Raw genomic sequence first — 21495 nt, forward strand, 5'->3', positions numbered from 1 at the left:
CGAATGTGTCAGCTGTTCCGTGGGTCTGGAAAGGTCGCGTCCGTCACTCGGGCTGTACTCCACACGGGCGCTAAACAGGGGGAGCGAAGACATTCTGAAAGCACCGCAGAACGCCCTTAAACCACAAGCCCTCAATCTTATCCAGAACGGGCATGGGTGGGTGCAGGCTTTTGGTCCAACCAAGCAGTTACTGTACACACCTGGTTCTACTGATCAACCACTAGTGTCTTTGCTAAAGACCTTGATTAGTAGAATCAGGTGTGTAATTGCTTGGTTGAAGGAAAAGCTATGGACTCATGCCTTAAACTCACTTGCTCCGGCATGGGACCAACGTTTTCCAACTTTTAAAGAGCTTAATCAAGTTTAACAAAGAGACAGAGGCAAGAGGAAAAGTTTATATTAATCTGAGAACGGCAATCAGCTCTAAACCATTCAATAATAAAAAATAAAAAAACTGAACTCAAAGGTGTTTTACTTGTATGGTAAAAGCATGTTCAGGAGTTTGAATGGATGGTTAATACAGTTAAAAATGTCAATTTTGGGGTACATTTTGTATAAACACACATGGGGTAAGAAAACTGCAGAACAAAACTTAAAACTAAACAAAAAAAGATGTTGCCTGCCATGTGATGTTTGAATGTAGTATTTCTATGTACGGCCATCTTTACACATCAGTGAGGTAAGGGAAAGCACAGTACTCGTCCTTGTTTGCAGCAGCAGGATACAGCGCTTGGCACAGAGCGCTCTGTTCTTTTCGGAAAGCTTTGTTCCCCCCTGTGCCCCGTCAGGAGGAACTCCCCCTTCGGTAAGCTAAGTCCGTGGGTCCCTGCCGCAGAACGACGCCCTCTAGTGGGGTTTGGTGGAAGAGCCGTTTTTGCCGCTCTTCAGGGAGTCCAGCAGGCTCTTGATCCTCTCGCTGGCCGGCTCCCTGGCCTTCCTCTTCCTGCCCTTGGTCCTGACCGACTGTGACAGGGAGGGCAGGAGGAGGGCGGCCATCCCCCACGGAGAGTCCCTGGCGGGGCCCCGCCCGCTGGCCCCGCCCTCCTGCAGCAGCCAGGCGCTCTCCTGGCACAGGGTCACCAGGCGCTCCAGCTGGGTGGCGTTCACGTTCTTGCTGACGTTGAGGGACGGCTCGAAGGGGTTCTGGATGTGCAGGGGAAACGTGTCCGGCTTGTTCTGCTCCTTGCCCTGAGCACAGAAGGGGGCGCAAAAACATATTCTGTCCCCAACATCTCTCAAACTTCTCGCCCGTGTTACACCCTGCCCCCCCTCCCCCACTTCCTGCTGCCCCAACCTCCACCTTTCTCAGTCACGCACCCTTCCCCTGATCTCTTTCTACTCATTACATTACATTACATTACAGGCATTTGGCAGACGCTCTTATCCAAAGCGATGTACAACAAAGTGTATAACCATAACCAGGAACAAGTATGACGAAACCCCTAGAGAGAAGTACCGGTCCAAGTGCAGGGAACAACCGCATAGTTCAATTTGGACCCTGAAGGTTAAACTGATTAACACTAACAACGACAACGGCAACAACGCAATCTATGGAAAAAATACAAGTAGTAGTTAAGACAGTTAATGCACCTAAGTACTCCTGCGAATTGGGACGCGTGTTTGGACACCGCTCTCCTCGGTCTGGCTGGAGAAGAGTGAACTCTTCGAGACGCTCCAGTAGGGAGCGGTCGTAAATCACAGCGCTGAGCCCCCATCCTACCCCGCCGCCTTCGCCAGGGACGCCACGCGTCCGCACCTCCTGGCCGAGGCACGCGCCCGCTGCACTTGATGATCTGCGGTTCCCCTGGTGACCGCGACCCTTCCTTCTCTGGGTTTGGCTCTCACAGAAACCGTGGCGCATACTGCAGATGGCGGGCTAAATGGTGCCATATAAGTACCTGGCACTCACCGGATTCAGCAGTAGGTTTTTTTTTATAGAACTGCATGAAAATTAGCATACTATGTGATGTAAAACTCACTGAAAAATTTTGAGAAATGAAACCTGTCCTGTGGTCAGTGTGATATCTCACACAGGATTCATTATGACCTGAAGTGTAATTACGCTGAAAATCTTTCCCATAACTCTCCCCTGCACCCCGAGTCTGAGTAAGGAGGGCTGGAGCTCTGGGCGCCACCAAGGCCCAGAAGCTAAGCGGGGAGGAATGCTGCTGTAATTGGGCTTTGAAGACTGCAACAAGGCCCCATTGAGTAAGTAATACGGCTCCGACGTGAGAAAAACAGAATCAGAATCCGAGTCTGGATAACACACTCAAGTCCAGTGTGCTGCTGAGGTCACGGTGGGAATAGTGGGGGGGTCAAGGACAGGACGGGACAGGACAGGATGGGCGTGAGAATAAGACCGATTTGTCCTCGCTTCTCCGTTTTGATTCCAAATACTAGAAGCCTTTAATTCTGCGTGAAGGGGAGGCCAGAGGTGGACATGAACCATCCAGCGCACAGAGCGGTGGTACCAGGGCTTTGACAGGCACAGGGGACAAACAGGAGCGCTTCCTCTCCACTGCCATCCCTGCAGCACAGAGTGCTGACTCAGCCTGAGGGGTGAGCCCCAGTTCACACTGCTTACAGACACTACACAGAGGGAAGGAACTGCTCAACAGGCCTGCATAGCGATGACAACAGGAAGTGAATCCTCACTTTCCTGTATGAATCTTTATAATATCTTTTTTTAATTATTTATAAAGTCTATAGAAGAGAAAATTAGGCAGAAAACTGCAACATTTACAAAACGGGCTATTTGAAATGTTAATTGCCCAAGACGCAAGAGTAATCCCACGTAGGCGTCGTGTTAAGGAAGGAAGAGATTAACTGTATTCAAAAGAAGGAAGGAGCTCTGCTTTCTAAGGTTGCAAATCTGTCTACAACATGTCCCATATAGTCCAGAAATGCAAAAGCTACAAGGAAAGCTAATCTACTCAGGTTTAGCAAAAAGAGCCCAAGGGGGTATTGGATAGAGTTTATAAATTCATAAAAGGAATTACAGTGGACTACATATGATTTTTCAGGAGTTCTCCTCAGTATTTTTTAAATTACTGTTTGATTTATAGAGTTGTTAACGTGTGGAACAGCCAACATGACTTTCGCTGATAAAATGGCTGCTGGGGCGCTGCCGTCGCAGCATTCCTGACGGGAGCAGAGGGTTAAAGACCGTTACGAGCCTCCCTTAAATGCAGGCGCGCTAGAAGCCAAGTTTGGGCACAGTACGGACCTGAGGACGAGATAAAAGCAATGGCTTATCCAGCCTACACAGCTCATATTTGGACATCGCCCTCTAGCTGTAGAATGAGAATTGCGCCCAGGTCGAGAGAGAGGATTTCGCAGTGCCGGCCCACAGAAGCTGCTGCAAGGGGAACGTTCCGGCGGAAATACCGCGCGGACGCCCGCCCCGGCCGGCTGAACTGTGAGCAGCTTTAACGCCGCGCGAACGCCCCGCGCCGCTAGGGTGGCCGCTTAACCGCCTCCCCGGGGATCGCCGTCGGCAGCTTCCCGGCGCTAACTGGCGGTAATGAGAGTCGCGGGAAGGTCCGCGTCCGAACCAGGGCCCCCCTACAGGGCGGACCCACGCGAGAGAACCGCAGCGGCGGGCCCCGCTCACGGTGCAGAATAACAAAGACTCGCACGCCTAGGAAACGGATTCTGATTTTCAACGCACATATTTAAAAAAGAACTGACTGCAATTAAAGGCGTTCTGGGGAAAAGCACGTCTCTCTCCTCTCTCTCGCTTTTCCGTCCATCGCTTACCTTCCTGATGTTGATGGACATCCGGCTGAAGGCGAAGTTGCCGTAAAACACGAAGAACTCCTGCAGCAGATGCTCTGTGCGGCACAAGAAGTGGAAACGCTCCATTAAAAAGTTCAACCATCTCATTAAATTACCGCTATGAACATATATAAATCAATTTTTAAAAAATCTCTCACCCAAAGTTTCTGTGTTTTTCTGATCCTGCACCCAGCTGAAGTCGCTGACGAAGGTGCAGTCATTGCCTTCAATGGTGCATTTATCCCCAGGCCCTGGGACAGGAGGGTGAGAGAGGTCAAATGACGGATTTTAACTTTCACCCGTTTCAGCCCTGTGGCCTAAACGGACTCTTACAGACGCCCTTGGCAGGGGCTGAGAGGAGAAACACACTTAATGAGTGCGACCACACAGGTTTCTGATAGGGTGATCAGATCAGATCCATCTCTCCTGCACCGAGAAAGGAAAGCCATTTTCCCTGCAGTGTGATTGGGTCTAGCACGTTTTAGCCGGCATTAGACAGACAGCTTTCTGGAGTTTCCTTGTATTATTTCAGTTTAAATGCATGTTATTATTGGCCCAGACAGTTATAGTGTGCGATGAAGGTTATGTTCCATATTTACAGAAGCCTCTGACAACCTGCTGCTACAAGGCAGCTGTTACAGCAATGTTATGCCTCTGCAGCTAAATACCCTTCATCGCACACATAAGCTGCCAATCAAAAACACTAAAAGGGCAATAACACCCAAAACTCCAGAAAGTCAACTAGGCTGATCCCTTTAAGTCAGGGGTGCACAACTCCGGTCCTGGAGGGCTAGTCTGCATGCTGGTTTTTGTTCCAACCAATTAATGACAGCTCCTTCTTCTCTCCTGCACTCCTGCACAGTAAAATCTTCAGGATACACTCGCAGTCTGCGGCTGTAGCTACTGCTTATACAACTGTCAGATCAAGCTATGAACCTGCTCAACCCATTTTAACTGCTGTGATAGATCCCATATTACATTTCTGTTACACCCATTCTATTGCCGTTTTACGCCAGGCCGACCAGTGGAGGAGGGGCTTCTACTCTATGGCCGAGTATCTCCTGAGATTTCTTCCCATTGGGGAGGTTTTTCTCTCCACTGTTTGGGGGGTTTCTGCCCACTGGGAGCCTTTTTACCACATGTGCTTGCTATTCATTAATATTCATTAAGTCTTTTCTACTACTCAGTAATAAGCCCATGTGACAATTTTACGTAAACAAAGTGCCATGCAAATAAAACAGATTTGATTTAATTCTTTAAAAGTAGAAGTTGGCACAAAATCCTGGAACAGATAGGCCCTTGTTGTGCACCCCGCTTTAACTGATGTATTAACGACCGTGCCCCCAACTGAAGTTCCACCAACACAAGATCGTGCTTCATCAGTAGCAGTATTAACAGCCCATTAGTTTAACAAAGCACATCCCAGGCAGTAGGGCAGACTTAGCATCACAGTGTTAACTGGGTCAAGCTCTCAGAACCATAAGGTTATTATGCGTCTTTTAAGTGAGGCCTGACCACCAGCTGATATGGGCACCTTATCGTGTGAGGGCAAAGGGTGCAGTCTTTACCAGGGGGGACTGTGACTTTACTGTGGTGCTAGCACAATGTTTGAAGGAGCTTTGGGTTACTATGATACCTGCTGCCTCTGTGACTCAGCTATTGCAGTGTATTGCAGCGTGAAAAGTAGCAACCGCTAGCTACACACATCTCTGGGGGGGCATGCATGCTAGTCTACAGTCTTCCAAAGGCAGACAATCAAACACATTAAGAAATACATGTGAACATCTCAAATTGGGAGAGAGATGGATGTTGGGAGAAAGAGCGTATCGCGGCTGCGCGCAGAAGAGCGGGAGGGCTAGTGGGGGGGCAGGCGTGACCACGAGGCGGCGGTGGCGGCCGTGGCGGCACCTGCGAGGTCCCGGAGCTGGTCCAGCGTGGGCAGCACGGCCGGGCTCCTCCTCTGCAGGAAGAAGATGACCATGGCGGTGAGGGAGAAGTTGGTGAGCCAGGCCCCCGGGATGGTGCTGGTGAGGCCGTGCGTCCGGGCCCAGCAGCGCAGGCTGAGCACCATCGCCCGCACGCGCTTGTCCAGCCCGCCGTACAGGTACAGCAGCTCCGAGCTCTTCATCGCCACCCTGTGGACACAGGCGGACTGTCAGGACGGCACGGTGCGCCAGCTCACGAGAAACAGGAAGCGGAGTGGCTGCTTGGTAGGCTGCGCTGCGACAGACACCGAGACTTGAATCAATCACTTCTCCTCCTAAGCGACCAACGAAAAATTGGAACTAGCTGATAAATTGAAGAGTCAAAATGCTCCCAGAGAACACTGAAATAGTGTCTTATCAGGATGAGCCGGCCGAAAGACATTTTGATTTTCATTTACAGTTCACATGCATACAGGACACCCGTTTGATCATTTCCACAATTTTCTTTCTATATGCAAAAAAATATTACATTTCAATTCCAGAGAGTTAAAGCTAGCAGTAGAACAGTGGCCTTGAAACTTCTAATCAAACACAACTAATCAAATCAATGACAAAGAAAAGAGGTCATGGGATTTAAAAAGCGAACACGAGCCAACATCTTGCTAATGTCTGTATTAAATAGGGGAAACACATCTGTACACTCACATAGGAAAAATCTCAGACTGGTACATGTAATTAATTTAAAACAGCTTCTGGGCAAAGAGAGGAAAATGCACAAATGGACCAAAAGAAGGGACTTTATCTGGCGTTATACGATTTTCACCTCAAGAGGGCAGTCTTTCCTCTGTTTCCACCCAGCAGTTTAATTCAGCTATAGCCGGCTCCACTATTGTCACCTTGACCGACTGCACCGGTTCTGCAGAAAGTGCCTGTTTGTTTCAGTGATGTTCAACAGAAACCCCCCCTTTGGCACCAAGGGCCTCTCTCGTTTTCCTCAGAAACCGCCAAGTGCAGTGAGTTCATTCTCTGTGACACGCTCAGGTTATTCTTAGAGCCCCCGTTGAGCATCCGGGGACGATAGGGAAGTGAAACTGCCAGTCACTCTCTCAGTCTCGCCCGCCATGCACGCCAGGCTAGTTTCTGCACAGCGACGGAAAAACCAACACCCCGCCGATTAGCATCTGCGCTACGTGCTCGTTTGCCCATGTATTCGACAGAGAACTTTCCGCATGCCTTATTTTGCAGCCTTTGCTGTGGGCTGGCTAAGACCATGCTGCAGTTACCGCCGAAAGTAATAACCATTGGCAACAGTCACAAGATAAACCCTGCACAAAAACAGCTGAAAACAAACCTGTATACTTGATCTTTGAAAGCTAGCACCAGTCAATGTTTTTAGTGTTTCCAATTTAATGTCTTACAAATTATCTACAGGGTATATCTGAACCAACGCAGCATTTTTGTTTCTTTTGTGCATCTCCTGTTTTCACAATGGGCACGTGTAGTTTTTCTATGAATTTAAACCGGAGAGCAATTCAATCTGAATGTGAACTGCCAATAAACACTGGAACAGCTACTACGGCTCTGGCTGAGGGTATGTCCTCTTGCCATCTTCACTGACTGACAAAGCAGTGAAATTTCCCAAAGTAAATTGATCTTCCGAATTAAAGCGAAGGGGGTCTGGCGATGGTGATCTCGACTTCCCCTCGGCCCAGGGGCGTGGCTGTTTACTAGATAATCTCTGCAAACATCAAAGGGCCACAGTGAGGGAAATTTACCACTACAGGTGGGCGTTACATCGAAGAGGCGATGAGCTGTCACCTGCAACAACATATGCACGTCATATTTACAAAAGGACAAATGAGAATTTGACTACGTGGGCAGGTAACTTATCTTCAGACAACATTGCAACAGCAAAGCAGAGTGGAGGTGGATCTTAATACCAGGTCACTCAGAAATCTCAGAAGTAGTGAAGTAGGACAAATAAATGCTGGGGGCTGGGCTGGGGGGAATTCACAGGGCGTTGCTGCAAAAGAGCATCTGTGCTCAGTCAACCTACCCTGTATGCATGAAGGTTAATAAACAAATAAAGACAGTGCACAAAATCAGTGGAGGAGCTTAGGGGTCAAGTCAGGGTGCTAAGTGCTGAGAATCTGAGGGCCAAATTCAACGCAAACTCGGCTGAGAAAAACAGGGGTTCAACCCAAGGCCCCAGCTCAAGCTGGCACGGGCAGAGGGGGCTCCGGTACCTGTTGTTGGCGGTGAGGTCGCACTGGAAGCCCGAGGGCTGGTGGGCGAAGCGCACCAGGGGGCAGCGGGCGTTGAGGATCTTCTGCACCCCGACGCAGCCGGGCCCGAACTGGTCCACGCACTCCCCGATGACGGACAGGATGCTCTGGGTGGCAGCCCGCTCCGAGGCGGTCTTCTTCAGCTGGTACTCCAGCGAGAGCCCGCCCCCCGCCTGTGGTTCAGAGCGCACACGCACACACACAGCTTTCAATGCTGACGCCCTACAGCAAGGCTTCAGAGGTGAGAGGGCCCGCTTAGGACAGTGACATCATACCCCGAAAGTCCCCATTTACCTAGACAAGGCAACCGCGTCTCTTGTTGGAAGTCATTCCATGTGGTTGTGTGGACAGAGGGTTCTGTCCATGCTTAGACCATACAGGGCATGGCTGCAATTCAACTTCTGAACCTCAGCTTCAAAAAGGGAACTGGACTACCTTTAGGATTCAGTTAGGCTTGCTTCACATACACTATATGATCAAAAGTATCTGGACACCCTTTGATCTGGGACTGTTTTTCATGGGTTGGGTAAAGCCCCCTTAGTTCCAGTGAAGGCAAATCTTAATGAGACAACATGCAATCACATTCTAGATAATTATGTTCTTCCCAAACTGTTTGGGGAAGGCCCTTTACGGTTTCAATGTGACAATGCCCCCAGGCACACAGCAAGGTCCATATAGAAATGTTTTTTTCAAGAACGGTGTGGAAGAATTGACTGGCCAACATAGTTCTGACCTCAACCCCATCCAACACCTTTTGGATCAACTGGAAAGCTAAATGTGAGCCAGACCTAGTCGCCCAATCATTGCCCGACCTCACTAATGTCCTGGCTGAGTGGAAGCAAATCCCTGCAGCAATGCGCCAACATTTAGTATAAAGCCTTCCCAGAATAATGGAGGTTGTTATAGCAAAGGGTGGACCAACTCTATATTACTGCCCATAATTTTGGATGTCAGATGTCCACACAGTTTTGGCCATGTAGTGTATATTAGATATTATATTGTGAAAGGGTTCATGAAAGTGGTTCTGATCTTGAAGCTGCACAACACCTCACCTGAACAGAATTACATCCCAGCTAGCACAGAATGTTCCCAGTGGAGTGCATGATATTGTCAATGTTAGGACATTTGTGTTAGCTGAGGTTAGTAAAATTGACTATGCTCCGTTTAGTCAGTAGAAGTGCTTATTTCAGTGATACGCACGCACAGCAATTCAAATTTTCTCCTAAAAATCTACAACAAAGAATCAGTGCCTAAAAATTAAATCTGTGCATGTCAGTATGTTTCAACATACTGACATGTGATGCAGAGGGAACACGCAAGCAATGTACTTAACAAAAAGCAGGAAGTTCAAACTACAAGGAAACATGCCAGCACCTGCGGCAATTCTCACGGTGCCTGATGGTTTCTCTTACACGTACACATAGCCTAAACAATGGATGTCTGAAACTCAATGAAAAAGAGTTGGACAAATACCACGGTAAATTAATAGTCCTTTGAAAAATAAATAATTACATTGGCATGGACTTATCAATGGTCTGATATATACTTCTCTCCAGTGACAACGTGCTCTATTCACAGATGAATGAGTAGGAGGAAGCACCAATGCACTACGAGCATGAAGGGTAACCTCCCTTGAAAACGACAGAACAACGTAGCTATAGCCTAAATTTTGCCATCGGCATGAACTACAATTACAACGAATCTGAAACAAAGCAGTGATTCTTTCCATTGTCAACAAAGCATAAATAATCGTTCCACACACTATATTAAAGATGAACAAAAAATTGTATAAAATAAAATAAGTATTTTTACATTTTGGAAAGTGGAAAGATTCTACTTTAATAATGATTTGATGGAATCAACCAAATGAACACTTTTGTAAATGTATTTCTCAAAATAGGTCCCAAATAAGCCGCGTTTCCACCGCAGGAACTTTACCCCGGAACTAGGAACCTTTTGAGGAACTCAGTGCGTTTCCACCGCAGGAATTTAGTTCCGGGGGCTTTATTTTACCCCCAAAAAAGTTCCTGCTCGGGGGGGTAGTACTTTCCAAAAATACCGGAACCTTTGGGGGGGGGGGGGGGCGCAAGCGCGGAAAATTTCTGATTGGTCGACTACCTGCAGTGTTATTTGTTTTATTTCAACCGCCATGTTTACAAATCTGCAGCCGCAAACCGATTTATTTTCATAATAACTTCAAATCAAACTTGTATGTTATGCGGTAGCCTAGTTTTGGTTATAGCCTGCCAACGTCTTGGAATTATAACGTGTGCTCTTCAGTTCTTTTCTTGCTTTAGTATTCGTTTTATAAAATGCTAAGCATTCGTGCTGGGACAGCTTATTACGTACCAAAACATTCAAACGGATTAATTCGGTTGCTGAATATTTTCTTCCGGATTTTCTTTGTTAGCCAGTTGTAATTGACTCAAAACTTTTGATAGTTATGTGAGGTATGCGGTAGTTCTGTGTAATTCACATTGGTGATACAGTAAAAGCAAACTGGAAATCACCTTCCGCACTTTTTGTCAGGGTAAAATAACAGGTTAATTCCAGTAATCGTCCCTTTAGCTTTTTCAGACTACCGTAATTTTACTCTGCCATTCTTCAATTCCACAAAAAGACCAGGGAGACTATGGACTAATTTATGGTGCATGGTTCGCATCTGGAGGGCACTTTGCTGCTCGGTTAGCAGTAACTTCGAAGGAAAGCAAACGGTGGCTGTACCACTGCTAATTTAAATTTTCATGCAAGTCCGAGTTTTCGTTCTATTCTTGTCATTTTGCCTTTTAGCCTATATGGAATTGACAATGAGAAAGTAATCAAACAGCACATTGTTTACAACGTGTGCATGTTTTCTGCTATTGTTGCCAGTTATATTGGTAATGTGAATGCATTCTGTCACCTCGGATGTCAAGACATGAAAGTGAATGTTCGCATAAAAACATAATGAATGTGTTTGAGAGGATATATAAAACAGTTACAATCTGACTATTGGCCTGTTATATCCTATTTGTTGCATAACAACGGTCCAAGTTCAACTACCAATGACAGTTTTGCTTGACAACGGTAAAATATGCCCAAACGGCTGCAGAAGAATATTTCAATTCCAGGTGATTACAGCGATAAAAATCAATAAATACAAAAGTAACCATATATAGTCATTGTTGGCAACCCGTTGTATATAAGTGGAATAAACCCCTCCGGGCTGTCCCGGTTATTAGAAAATAATGTAGGCTACTTCGGTGGTAGCATGGGGTTACAGAAGAAATCATAGGACAGATGGACCGACGTCAGTGGGCTAATTTGCCTAATCTTCGCGGGACTTTAGACCGCGGTGGAAACGCAGACAACAATGGGCTGAAAGAACCTTTTAGTTCCTTGAAAAGTAGTTCCTGGGACTAAAAGTTCTGGGTACTTTTGGTGGAAACGCGGCTATATTCACACTTGTTTTCAGAATTTTGTGGACCCTCCCTTTGCAATAACAACACTTGTGAAAGGTCCTCCATAGTATTTTATGAGATTGGTGAAAATATTGGAAGTTTCACTTTTTCATTGATCAATACTGCATCTCAAGATCCATCAGATTCTCCAATTTATGCTTGTGTACTGCCCTGTCCAGCTCACACCACAGATTTCTGGTCAAGTTCAAGGCTAGAAACGAGGTAGCCATTAGAAAACGGTAATTTTGTGGTCACTTAACGGGTTGATTTTTAGGTATGATTAGCAGCACTGTCGGGTGGAAAGATCCATTTGCAGTCAAGTTCGAGCTTCCTAGGGGATACCAGGTTTTTGGCGAAAAGGTCTCATTACTTACTTAAGTTCATAATCCCACAGACTTTAAAATGACTCCTGGGACCAGTAGGTGCAGAACAACTTCATAATTTATAAGATCCACCACCATATTTCATCGTAGGTACAGTGTTTTTTTTCATACATGTTGAAGGACATATGCGTCCTTCAAAATGTAACCCAGTTTTGCAGATCTCCTGTGACCCTTGTTTTCACCACCTAAATCATTTGGCTCACTGTTCCAGTAGTTTTAAACTTCTCATTTATTATTTATAGTGGAAAGTGATACCTTTAGTTTTTTGTACTTGTTTGCAACCACCTCCTGACTTGCGAAGGTCAACAGCCCTTTGTATTTTTTTCTTCTCAGTTTTCGGCCTTTCCCCATGATGGATGACACATGGATGTGGCATGTGTGTTACCTCATTTTCATACCCCAGTGAAAAAGGAAGCCATGGGAGGCCAGAAAACAGTTCCCCAAGATTCAAATGAACTTAACAAATAGGGTATAATTTATTTTAGTTGGGTTTTATTTTAAATAATTATAGGCGTACATAATTATGATGCATACCATTTTGGAAAAAGTAATGTATATCGTGTTAAATAATAAAAATTGTTTTTCTCTCTGAGCACTTCAGATTAAATATTAGATTGAATATACACTGATCAGCCACAACATTAAAACCACCTGCCTAATATTGTGTAGGTCCCCCTCGTGCCACCAAAACAGCTCTGACCCGTCGAGAGTTTTTAAAATCATGTGGAAATAATTCACCCACTAACAATATCTTAGATTTTTATATCCCTGTAGCAACTAATAAATTAATAAACCAATAGTGTAATAACTCCCAATAATGTAATCCATTTCAAATTTTTTATGTAATAAAAACCAATAATGTAATAAGTAGTAGTAGTGTACTTTATTGATCCCCGAGGGGAATTTGTTACTGTTGTAGCATCAAAGACAATCAAAGTAACAGAATCAGATACAAATTTACAGTAGATACAAAATTTCAGCTATAAATATACAGTAGATACAAATATATACAGAAATCCAAATATACCAGAGGACACCTTCAGAGGTGGAGTCCATGCCTCGACGGGTCAGAGCTGTTTGGTGGCACGAGGGGGACCTACACAATATTAGGTAGGTGGTTTTAATGTTGTGGCTGATCGGTGTATAATTTTGCCATGTTCAGTACACAACACAGCTCATTACATTTATTGTTTATTTTAAAAACCCTTTTTTTGCTCAACTTTATCGAGAGCGTGAATCCTTAAAGGTACAATCTCGAAGGTTTCAGTTTTGTTTTCTCTTTGGTGGTACCAATGGCGAGAAGCGGTAATTGCAGGTGTGTTTTTGGACCTCACTTCCCATAGATCCAACCGGATCCAACCAGGGTCGCCTGTGTGACGTCAGTCAGTTGGCACCTGGGCCACGCCAACTATTACACTTATTTACTGAATAAAAAATGGTTGTTATACAAGTAACGTTATGTACATACTCATTCATTGTCTAACATTAGGCTAACTTAAGCTGTCTTTACAACATTAAAGGTATCACCACCCCGTCCCCTCGCCACCGGAGTTCCCCAGGGCTCAGTCCTCGGTCCCCTTCTCTTCTCCTTGTACACCAGATCCCTTGGCCCTGTAATATCTGCCCATGGCTTGTCCTATCACTCCTATGCCGACGACACGCAACTCTTTCTCTCCTTCTCCCCATCGGACACACAGGTCCCTGCCCGCATCTCCGCTTGCCTGAGGGACATTCAGAGCTGGATGGACAATCACCACCTGAAGCTCAACCCGGGAAAGACGGAGCTAATCTTTATTCCTGCTCTATCCTCTCCCCTCCTCGACCTTTCCATTTCCCTAGGGGACACCATAGTGACATCATCACCCTGCGCCAAGAATCTCGGAGTGGTGATGGACAACAGGCTGTCCCTCTCCAAGAACATTGCAGCAGTAAGCCGGGCATGCAGATTTTTCCTGTACAACATCCGCAGAATCCGCCCCTTTCTCACCACCTACTCAACCCAGCTCCTGGTCCAAACAATGGTTCTATCCCTCCTGGACTACTGCAATTCTCTTCTGGCTGGACTACCGGCATCTGCCACCAGACCCCTGCAACTCATTCAGAATGCTGCGGCTCGTCTGGTCTTCAACCTCCCCAGACACTCCCACGTAACTCCCCTACTCACTACCCTCCACTGGCTGCCTGTTATAGCTCGCATCAAATTTAAAACATTGGTCCTAGCATACCAGGCAGTCAAGGGATCAGCCCCAGCATACCTCCACAAGATATTCAAACCCTACATGCCAGCCAGATCCCTCCGTTCTGCTACCTCAGGACACCTAGCACCTCCCCCTCTTCGCACCTGCACTTCCAGAACACGTCTCCTGTCTGTTCTAGCCCCACGATGGTGGAATGACCTCCCTCTGGAGGTCAGAACAGCTGAGACACTGACCAATTTCAAACGACGACTAAAGACTCACCTCTTCAGGCTGCACCTCTCCCCATCCCTGCCTTCCCCCCTGTAAATGACTAAGCTTAGGGTTGTAACTAGGCAGCTGTTTCGTAGGTGACTTAGGTGCATTAACTGTCTTAACGACTACTTGTATTTTTTCCATAGATTGCGTTGTTGCCGTTCTCGTTGTTAGTGTTAATCAGTTTAACCATCAGGGTCCAAGTTGAACTATGCGGTTGTTCCCTGCACTTGGACCAGTACTTCTCTCTAGGGGTTTCGTCATACTTGTTCCTGGTTATGGTTATACACTTTGTTGTACGTCGCTCTGGATAAGAGCGTCTGCCAAATGCCTGTAATGTAATGTAATACACTGCCGAGCCGGGTTAAAATGCTGTAGCAGACCTGGGGTAGAATTAGTGATGATCAATTTCCACAAGCGTTCTTTATCCACCTTTTGCTCGGTATGAACATCTTTACACTGCAGAGAAGAATTTGCGGGATTCGCTGAGGCTCGTGCAATTATGTATCTCGTGCATCATCATCGTGAATGATTGTTGTGTGATATTTTTGAAACAACTGCCTTGTTTCTGGTTTTGCTAGCTAAACTGTTCGAGAATAAAGCTGAGCTGGGTGTTACATTAGCAATCAGAATAAGAATAAAACAAAAACAAAGGAGATTTCATCAAAAAAGGGCATCAAGGCTGAAGGAACATATGAGGAAGCGTAATAATAACAACGCTAATCCATACTGCCGTATTCTTTTATTTAGTTTTCTCCGGCTTGACATCTTTACACAGAAATCAGACCCGGCTCTGCTCCACCTATACCCCGGCTTATATATTGATGAACTTGATGGCAATGTAAATAACGGTAACATTAAGGCCAGTTAAGATCAATGATTTGCAACGAGACGAAACGGTTTTAGAATGTTGCAGAGAAAATTGCAGCGGTGTGAACTGGTTAGTTGCAGAGCCTCTGTAGCCGTTGCCTAGGGTCTCAAAAGACCCACCTTGTCAAATCGCCAAGTGCAGTTTTAGAACGTTTACAATCAGACGTTACATTACATTACATTACAGGCATTTAGCAGACGCTCTTATCCAGAGCGACTTACACAACTTTTACATAGCATTTTACATAGTATCCATTTATACAGCTGGATATATACTGAAGCAATTTCGGTTAAGTACCTTGCTCAAGGGTACAACGGAAGTGTCCTACCCGGGAATCGAACCTGCGACCTTTCGGTTACAAGCCCAGTTCCTTATTTTGCAAGTTGCATCCAGTCTCGTTGCGAATCATTGATCTGAACTGGCCTTTAGTTAGCTACATTGCAATGCTGCAACAAGGTAGCATTGCATTCGAGAGACGGTTTGCGAGGTCGTTAGCTAGTGTTTTTTCTAATTGTTAGCTGACATTAGATTGTGTTAATTACATTAGCTAGCTAGCTAACACAACGTTACCTGATATGAGAGATGGATACTGTGCGCAACGTTGTCTAAACTAATGTTGCCTTTATTGACATGGTCCGGTAGCTAGCGTTAGCTGTGCAAATAGCTATGTAATTTAGTAACGTTACATTGTCATAAAATGTAATACGAAATCTACATCAACAAATGATGACCTCTCATGTTACACAAAAACTTATTAGGGTTCCATAACCCCACCACCTTTAACGCTATCAGACACCGGAAAAAATAGTACGCCGCTCACACACAAGTGAGTTGAAGAGCAAGCCTGTTGCGTTAGCTCCGCCTACCCTCTCTGGCAGACCAACCACTGATGGGTGATGGAAAACGCGTCACTATCTATGCGCTGCTTGTGATTTTTTCCTGAGAATGTCGCCACAGACACACAGTTCTTTAATCAAAAATTATAATATTATATTAATTTTTATTATTAATATTATTAACAGGCTCAATCACCATTGTGTTACCTAATTCAGCAATAGATAGTGACTTAACAGACATTTATTTTAATGAAAACCTTGAGATTATTACTTTAAGGAAGTTGCTGTAAGGCTTTAGTAGATAGTCAGGAATTGGGGGAATTCCTGTGTGAATTCAGTTAATAAAAAGAGAAAACACCCGGGGCCCGTGGGCGGCATTCTGGCAGACAGAGTTTGACAGAGATGGAGAGACATCTGCGCTGTGTGAACACAGGTGAACACAGCTTATCTAAATGAGCCATTTACCGACCTGCCAAGTAAACACTGAATTACATATCAAAATTACAGATGATTACAGATTCTATCCTTGCAAAACAAAGTTAATGACATTGCCCACAAATGGATCACATTGGTTTGTCTCCTGCATTGCTCATGCAAACACTGATAAAGCCTCATTAGACCAAAACGGATTCTGTTTGAACTCTCTTCGGAAATGACTGTGATATTACATTTGCAAACAATGTATTCCTACTCATCCTCAAGCCATAAAAGCATCATATTTTATTTAGATAATTTAACTCCAACCCACCCACCCACCCACACACAAAGACAAAATAAATAAATCTTAGTCCATAATGTAATAGTGTTGTAAAAATTGCAGTAATTATGGGGAAAACACTATCAATAAATGGAGAAGTTGCCATGTTACTACAAAATAAAATGAACACTGAATGTTTACTGATTATGCATCCTTGTGTCACCTATAGCCTAAGTCACGACAATATTCACACAATATGCACAACAGGAATCATTATGAACACCTTATGAAACATCCTGAATGACATCACCACCTTCAGATGTTAGCTTGTGTGTTACTATGACAAGAGCCGCCCATTACATTCAGCTAACCCAGAACTTGTTCCATCATTCTAAACAATAAAGAAAACGTTTGAGGGGTAAATAATAAACCCCACATTGCATTTTAATAACATTGTTGGTATTTGTCATACCACCACTATATTGGCATTACCAATACTGGCAAATAAAGAATAGGAAAATCAAGAGATATTACCTGCTTTATATTCCTTCCACTGATAGCATCAAGATCCAAAAACATATCCAGATCGCAACCAAGCTTCCCGAAACCGTTGACTGAGGAGCCGAATGGCCTTATGATGCATTCTGGGAAATACGCAGCGGCAATGTCTTTGAGTAAGGAACAGACGAGGAAGCGCAGGCAAATGTTCTCTTCAGTCAGCTGGTACTCTTCCATAAGAGAATATAATTGTTGGTCTATCTGATATAAAAAAAGTGGGAAAAAATTGATATTATTGAATCTTTGGCAATACAACATAAAATTTACTCTGCTGAATGATATTAAACATTGTGTGCTCTATACAATAGTAAAACCATTCGTTACATTTTGCATCCGGAAACTTCTTAGAATAAAGGCAGCCAAAGATAGAAAACAATAGATCTAGGCATGTAATTTTGCCAACACTCTAAACATCCTGCAAGACTTTCAAGCCTGGTATACAGTAATCCAAGGATCTTTCCTTTAACTGTGTGTGTCTGGGGGTATGATTCTCGCTTCGGCTGCGAGAGGTCCTGGGTTCAAATCCCAGACGAGCCCCCATTATGTTACGGCCGGCTCGAAGGGCCGCAACAAACAAAGTCCAAATGCACCAAAAACATACAGAAACTGATCTAAAAACACAAACTCAGACATTTATTAATCTAAAACACAAACTAAACCAAACAAAAACCCACAAAGTTCACAAAATAAAAGAGTCTTCACAAAAACCTACCAAACACAAACCACACAAAAGAAACACCGAAGAAGATCTCCCCAGCCTCATACTGTAGGGCTTATATTGGGCCACAGGCAGGAGGAGGCAATCAAGAAATTAAGCAATTAGGTATTACCTCCACCTGCACTACCCAGGCAAGCAGAGGCTGGGGACGTAACAAACTAGTTATGTGCATTTCAAATGATTTCTTTGTCAATAAAATCACACTGCACATAAAACAGAATCTTTCTAAAGAAAACAAAGATCCACGAAAGCATACCACTTTTGAACAATTGTTAGCATTGTTACACTTACGTAATCCCATGAATACGATAAAAATGAGCAGTCATGACAAAGCACTTACACTATCCTCTCGTGACAGCTTCAGAATCAGCTCCTTAATGCCAATGGGGGTTTGCTTCAGGCACTGCACAGACGGCTGGGAGCTGGGCAGACTGAAGTTGTTTGCTTTCACCGAAAGCAGTCTGGTTTTGAAAGGCACAGCCGTCTCGTGTTGAATGCTGGGAATGCTGGTCGCCTCCCGAAGTGAGGCGATACTCTCTTTCTCAGAAAACTCCACCACCGCATATATGCCCTACAAGAAACACGAAAAGGAACAATGGTCAACTTCCACAGCATGGAGTACAACCTGAACTGATGAATCCATGACACTGACCTGTATTTGAAAAAATGCCATATTTATATTCCACTGCATCACTGTATAAATGTTGACATTTTAACACAATGTGTATATACTCCTCAAAAGCATATTTCTGACTAGGAGGGACAGCCAGGTCCTAAATTATTGACATGCTTGATAAAGATGCACAATAAGGTAAAAGCAAATACCATTACTGAGATATACTACCCCACAAGTATAAAATATTGTGCTTTATTAATGATTCAACTAAAATAACACATTTTTCAAATTATTCATTTTAAAAAATCAGGATTCACAATTATTGGCAATCCTATGATTAGTACTTGGCGCAGCCTTCCCAATCCAGGATGACCTTTTCCTGTTTGATAAGGTTCCTCTGGTCCCTTCTCTCTCTCTACGTGTTGAGATTCAGATGGACAGTGCACAACTGATTCTGTTTTTTTTTTTTTGTGTTACCCAGAACCATTTCTGTGGTTATTTTGAAGTTTATCAGGGGTCATTATCTTATTAGAAGGTCCACTGACAGCCAAGTATCAGCCTCCTGGCAGAGCAAACCACATTTTTGACTAAATCCCCTGGTACTTGGGAGAATTCATTATGACACTGATCTTAACAAGAGCCCCTGGACTATTGGCAGCAAAAACTGCAAAGAACCACAGATCCACCACCACATTTAACAGTAGGCATGGGGCAGTCTTCCTTCTATGCACCCCAAAACAGGGAGTGTTCTGATCACAGCTTCAATGACGTTTGTTACCTCATTATATCCTACAAAAACACAAAGTAATGGTCGGCCACAAAACAGTTTCGTAAATCTGCGACGAACTTAAGAATTCTAATGTAGCTTTTAATTTTGATTTAATTTTTTAAATATTTACGGATGTCAATCATTTTAAAACCTCTGTTTTTCATTCGCTGATTTTCATCAAGCGTGCCAGTAATTGTGGAGGTCACTACTTGCTAAATGCCTGGGGTTGACTCCAGAAATTTGGAATCTACAGTTTGGTGTGGATTCATTAGGAGGAAGTCAGGGTAGTACAGAATGGGATTTTTCCAAGTTGTGCGTAAACGGCTATCCAAGTTAATATAACAACAAACAGTGTGGGCAGTGTGATTTGTCATGAATAACATCGTTAGTACGGTTAGTACAGTACAGTCAATACTTACGAAACTTTCGTAAAAGAAACAGTTGTTTATATTTCCATGTCTGGACATGTGTTTCAGAAACTTCGTCTCACTGATATTTGGCGGACAGCTGATCAGCACAGATCTCTCTGCCTGTTCGCGTCTCTCTTCTTGAAGTGTGGAAAAAGATTTTCTTTCATCCTTAGCTTCTAAAAAGACAAAATATAACATGTACACCGCAAGTTTAGCACAGCGATGTAGCAAGGCAGCCGTTCAAACGAAGTTAGGAACAGGCTGTTTGGAGGCATTAGTCGGCATTTAAACAACATATATCTTCGACTCACACCTGAATGGAAGCGTCTGTGATTTCTTCACGAAACAATTTGGCGAGTTCAGCGATTGCTCTACTTAACTCGCCAAACGTAGCACTGCATAAAGTAATTCATTGTAAGTCATGGTTATAAAGGCAAATGCTGAGCGAACCTACGAAAATGTACCCAGAAAAAGAAGTGCTTGGATAACTTGTGCATACACTACGTTAGCAAGTCGTGGGATAAATCGAAAATCTTGACAATTAAAAGTGCAAGCAACCCTTCAAAACACTCTAGTTAGCCAAGAGTTTCTATCCAATAACGTTAGCTAGCCCAAAAGGCATTCATATAGCAGCTCAGCTATACAAGTCATGGTAATGTCCTGTATTGGCTCGGCATATCACATTCACCTTTTTTGGCTGACAGTTGTATTTTTGCAGCAACTGTTTTCGAAGCAATTTTTCTCCGGAAACAAAAATCATTTTTATGTAAACTTCTGAAAAACGTTCCCCGTCCACTCGTGTATAACCTGCGCATCTGTATGGAGGCCGCCATTGTTGTGTTCGATAGACAGTATTGCGCATGTATCTTCTGTCTCTACAGCAAGCGAGTGGTGTCATAAGAGGTGAGATTACAAAATTATTGTTTAATGTGTCCTGTGTTCTGTCATATATATTCAATTGGTAAAAGTAGTAATGCTGATAATAATTATTCTATTAAATGTCTTCTGTTTTCATTTATGTACCTACCACACGGGGTAATGTCGGTCATTTAAAAAGTAATGTTGTAATCGATGGCATGGGCAAAATCTCTGTTTGTAGCTAGTTGTGCTTGTTTAACTAGCAGTGTGAAGCTAGCGACAGTAAGGACTTTCGCGCGGGTCTGAAAATCTCAAAATAATAGTCCCGAAGATAAAACCACTATACGTTCAACAAAATGGAATTAATTAAGGAAAAATCGAACTGTACTTTGTCCTAAAATATGAACTATTCGTTTTCTATTTGTACAACATTTAAAAAACTTCGATTTTAAACATAGACGTTGCAAAACTATTCATTTTCAGCTAGAACCACACTAATATTAATTACAAACAAACGTCTTCCTTTTTTCTATTTTTTCCCCTACATTTTTAACACTTAAAAGGCAAAATTTTAAATGGAGAATTAAAGATAAAATACTCCCATTACTTTTAATTATTATTGAAATATCCAATACAACATTACATCAGTACATGAGTTTAACTGAATTGTAAGGGAAGAATTAGAGTAATTTAAAATGCATCACTTCAACATTCTGTGCTACCTTGTAACATCAACTAAAATAAGTATGAAAATGTGGAAAATGTATGATATAGCAGTAGTATGGCAAGGAGAATATGACAGTATTAACACATGTTTTTAAAGGTGAAAACATCACACACAGTATATCATGGCTGGGGTATAAGCATGCAGTACACTTAAATCAAATAAGCATTGTGGAAAA

At 43.8% G+C, this 21495-nt stretch overlaps 1 protein-coding gene and 1 long non-coding RNA gene across 2 annotated transcripts; both read right to left on the reverse strand.

Annotated features, from left to right (window-relative positions):
- Nucleotides 1–381: 381 nt before the first annotated feature.
- On the reverse strand, nucleotides 382–20649 carry mtpap (mitochondrial poly(A) polymerase). The gene is made up of 9 exons (XM_064332400.1): nucleotides 20424–20649; nucleotides 19745–19911; nucleotides 18281–18511; nucleotides 17199–17423; nucleotides 7949–8160; nucleotides 5686–5912; nucleotides 3936–4028; nucleotides 3760–3833; nucleotides 382–1188 (listed from the first exon to the last, which is right to left on the reverse strand). The coding sequence occupies exons 1-9, from the start codon at nucleotides 20566–20568 to the stop codon at nucleotides 847–849; spliced, it is 1716 nt and encodes a 571-aa protein (XP_064188470.1). The 5' UTR covers nucleotides 20569–20649; the 3' UTR covers nucleotides 382–846.
- On the reverse strand, nucleotides 12679–17190 carry LOC135253298 (uncharacterized). The gene is made up of 2 exons (XR_010329579.1): nucleotides 16239–17190; nucleotides 12679–13049 (listed from the first exon to the last, which is right to left on the reverse strand). It is a non-coding gene; the product is annotated as an uncharacterized LOC135253298 (long non-coding RNA).
- Nucleotides 20650–21495: the final 846 nt, after the last annotated feature.

The sequence above is a fragment of the Anguilla rostrata genome, chromosome 4 (genome assembly GCF_018555375.3).
Source record: "Anguilla rostrata isolate EN2019 chromosome 4, ASM1855537v3, whole genome shotgun sequence".
NCBI classification, from domain to species: domain Eukaryota; kingdom Metazoa; phylum Chordata; class Actinopteri; order Anguilliformes; family Anguillidae; genus Anguilla; species Anguilla rostrata.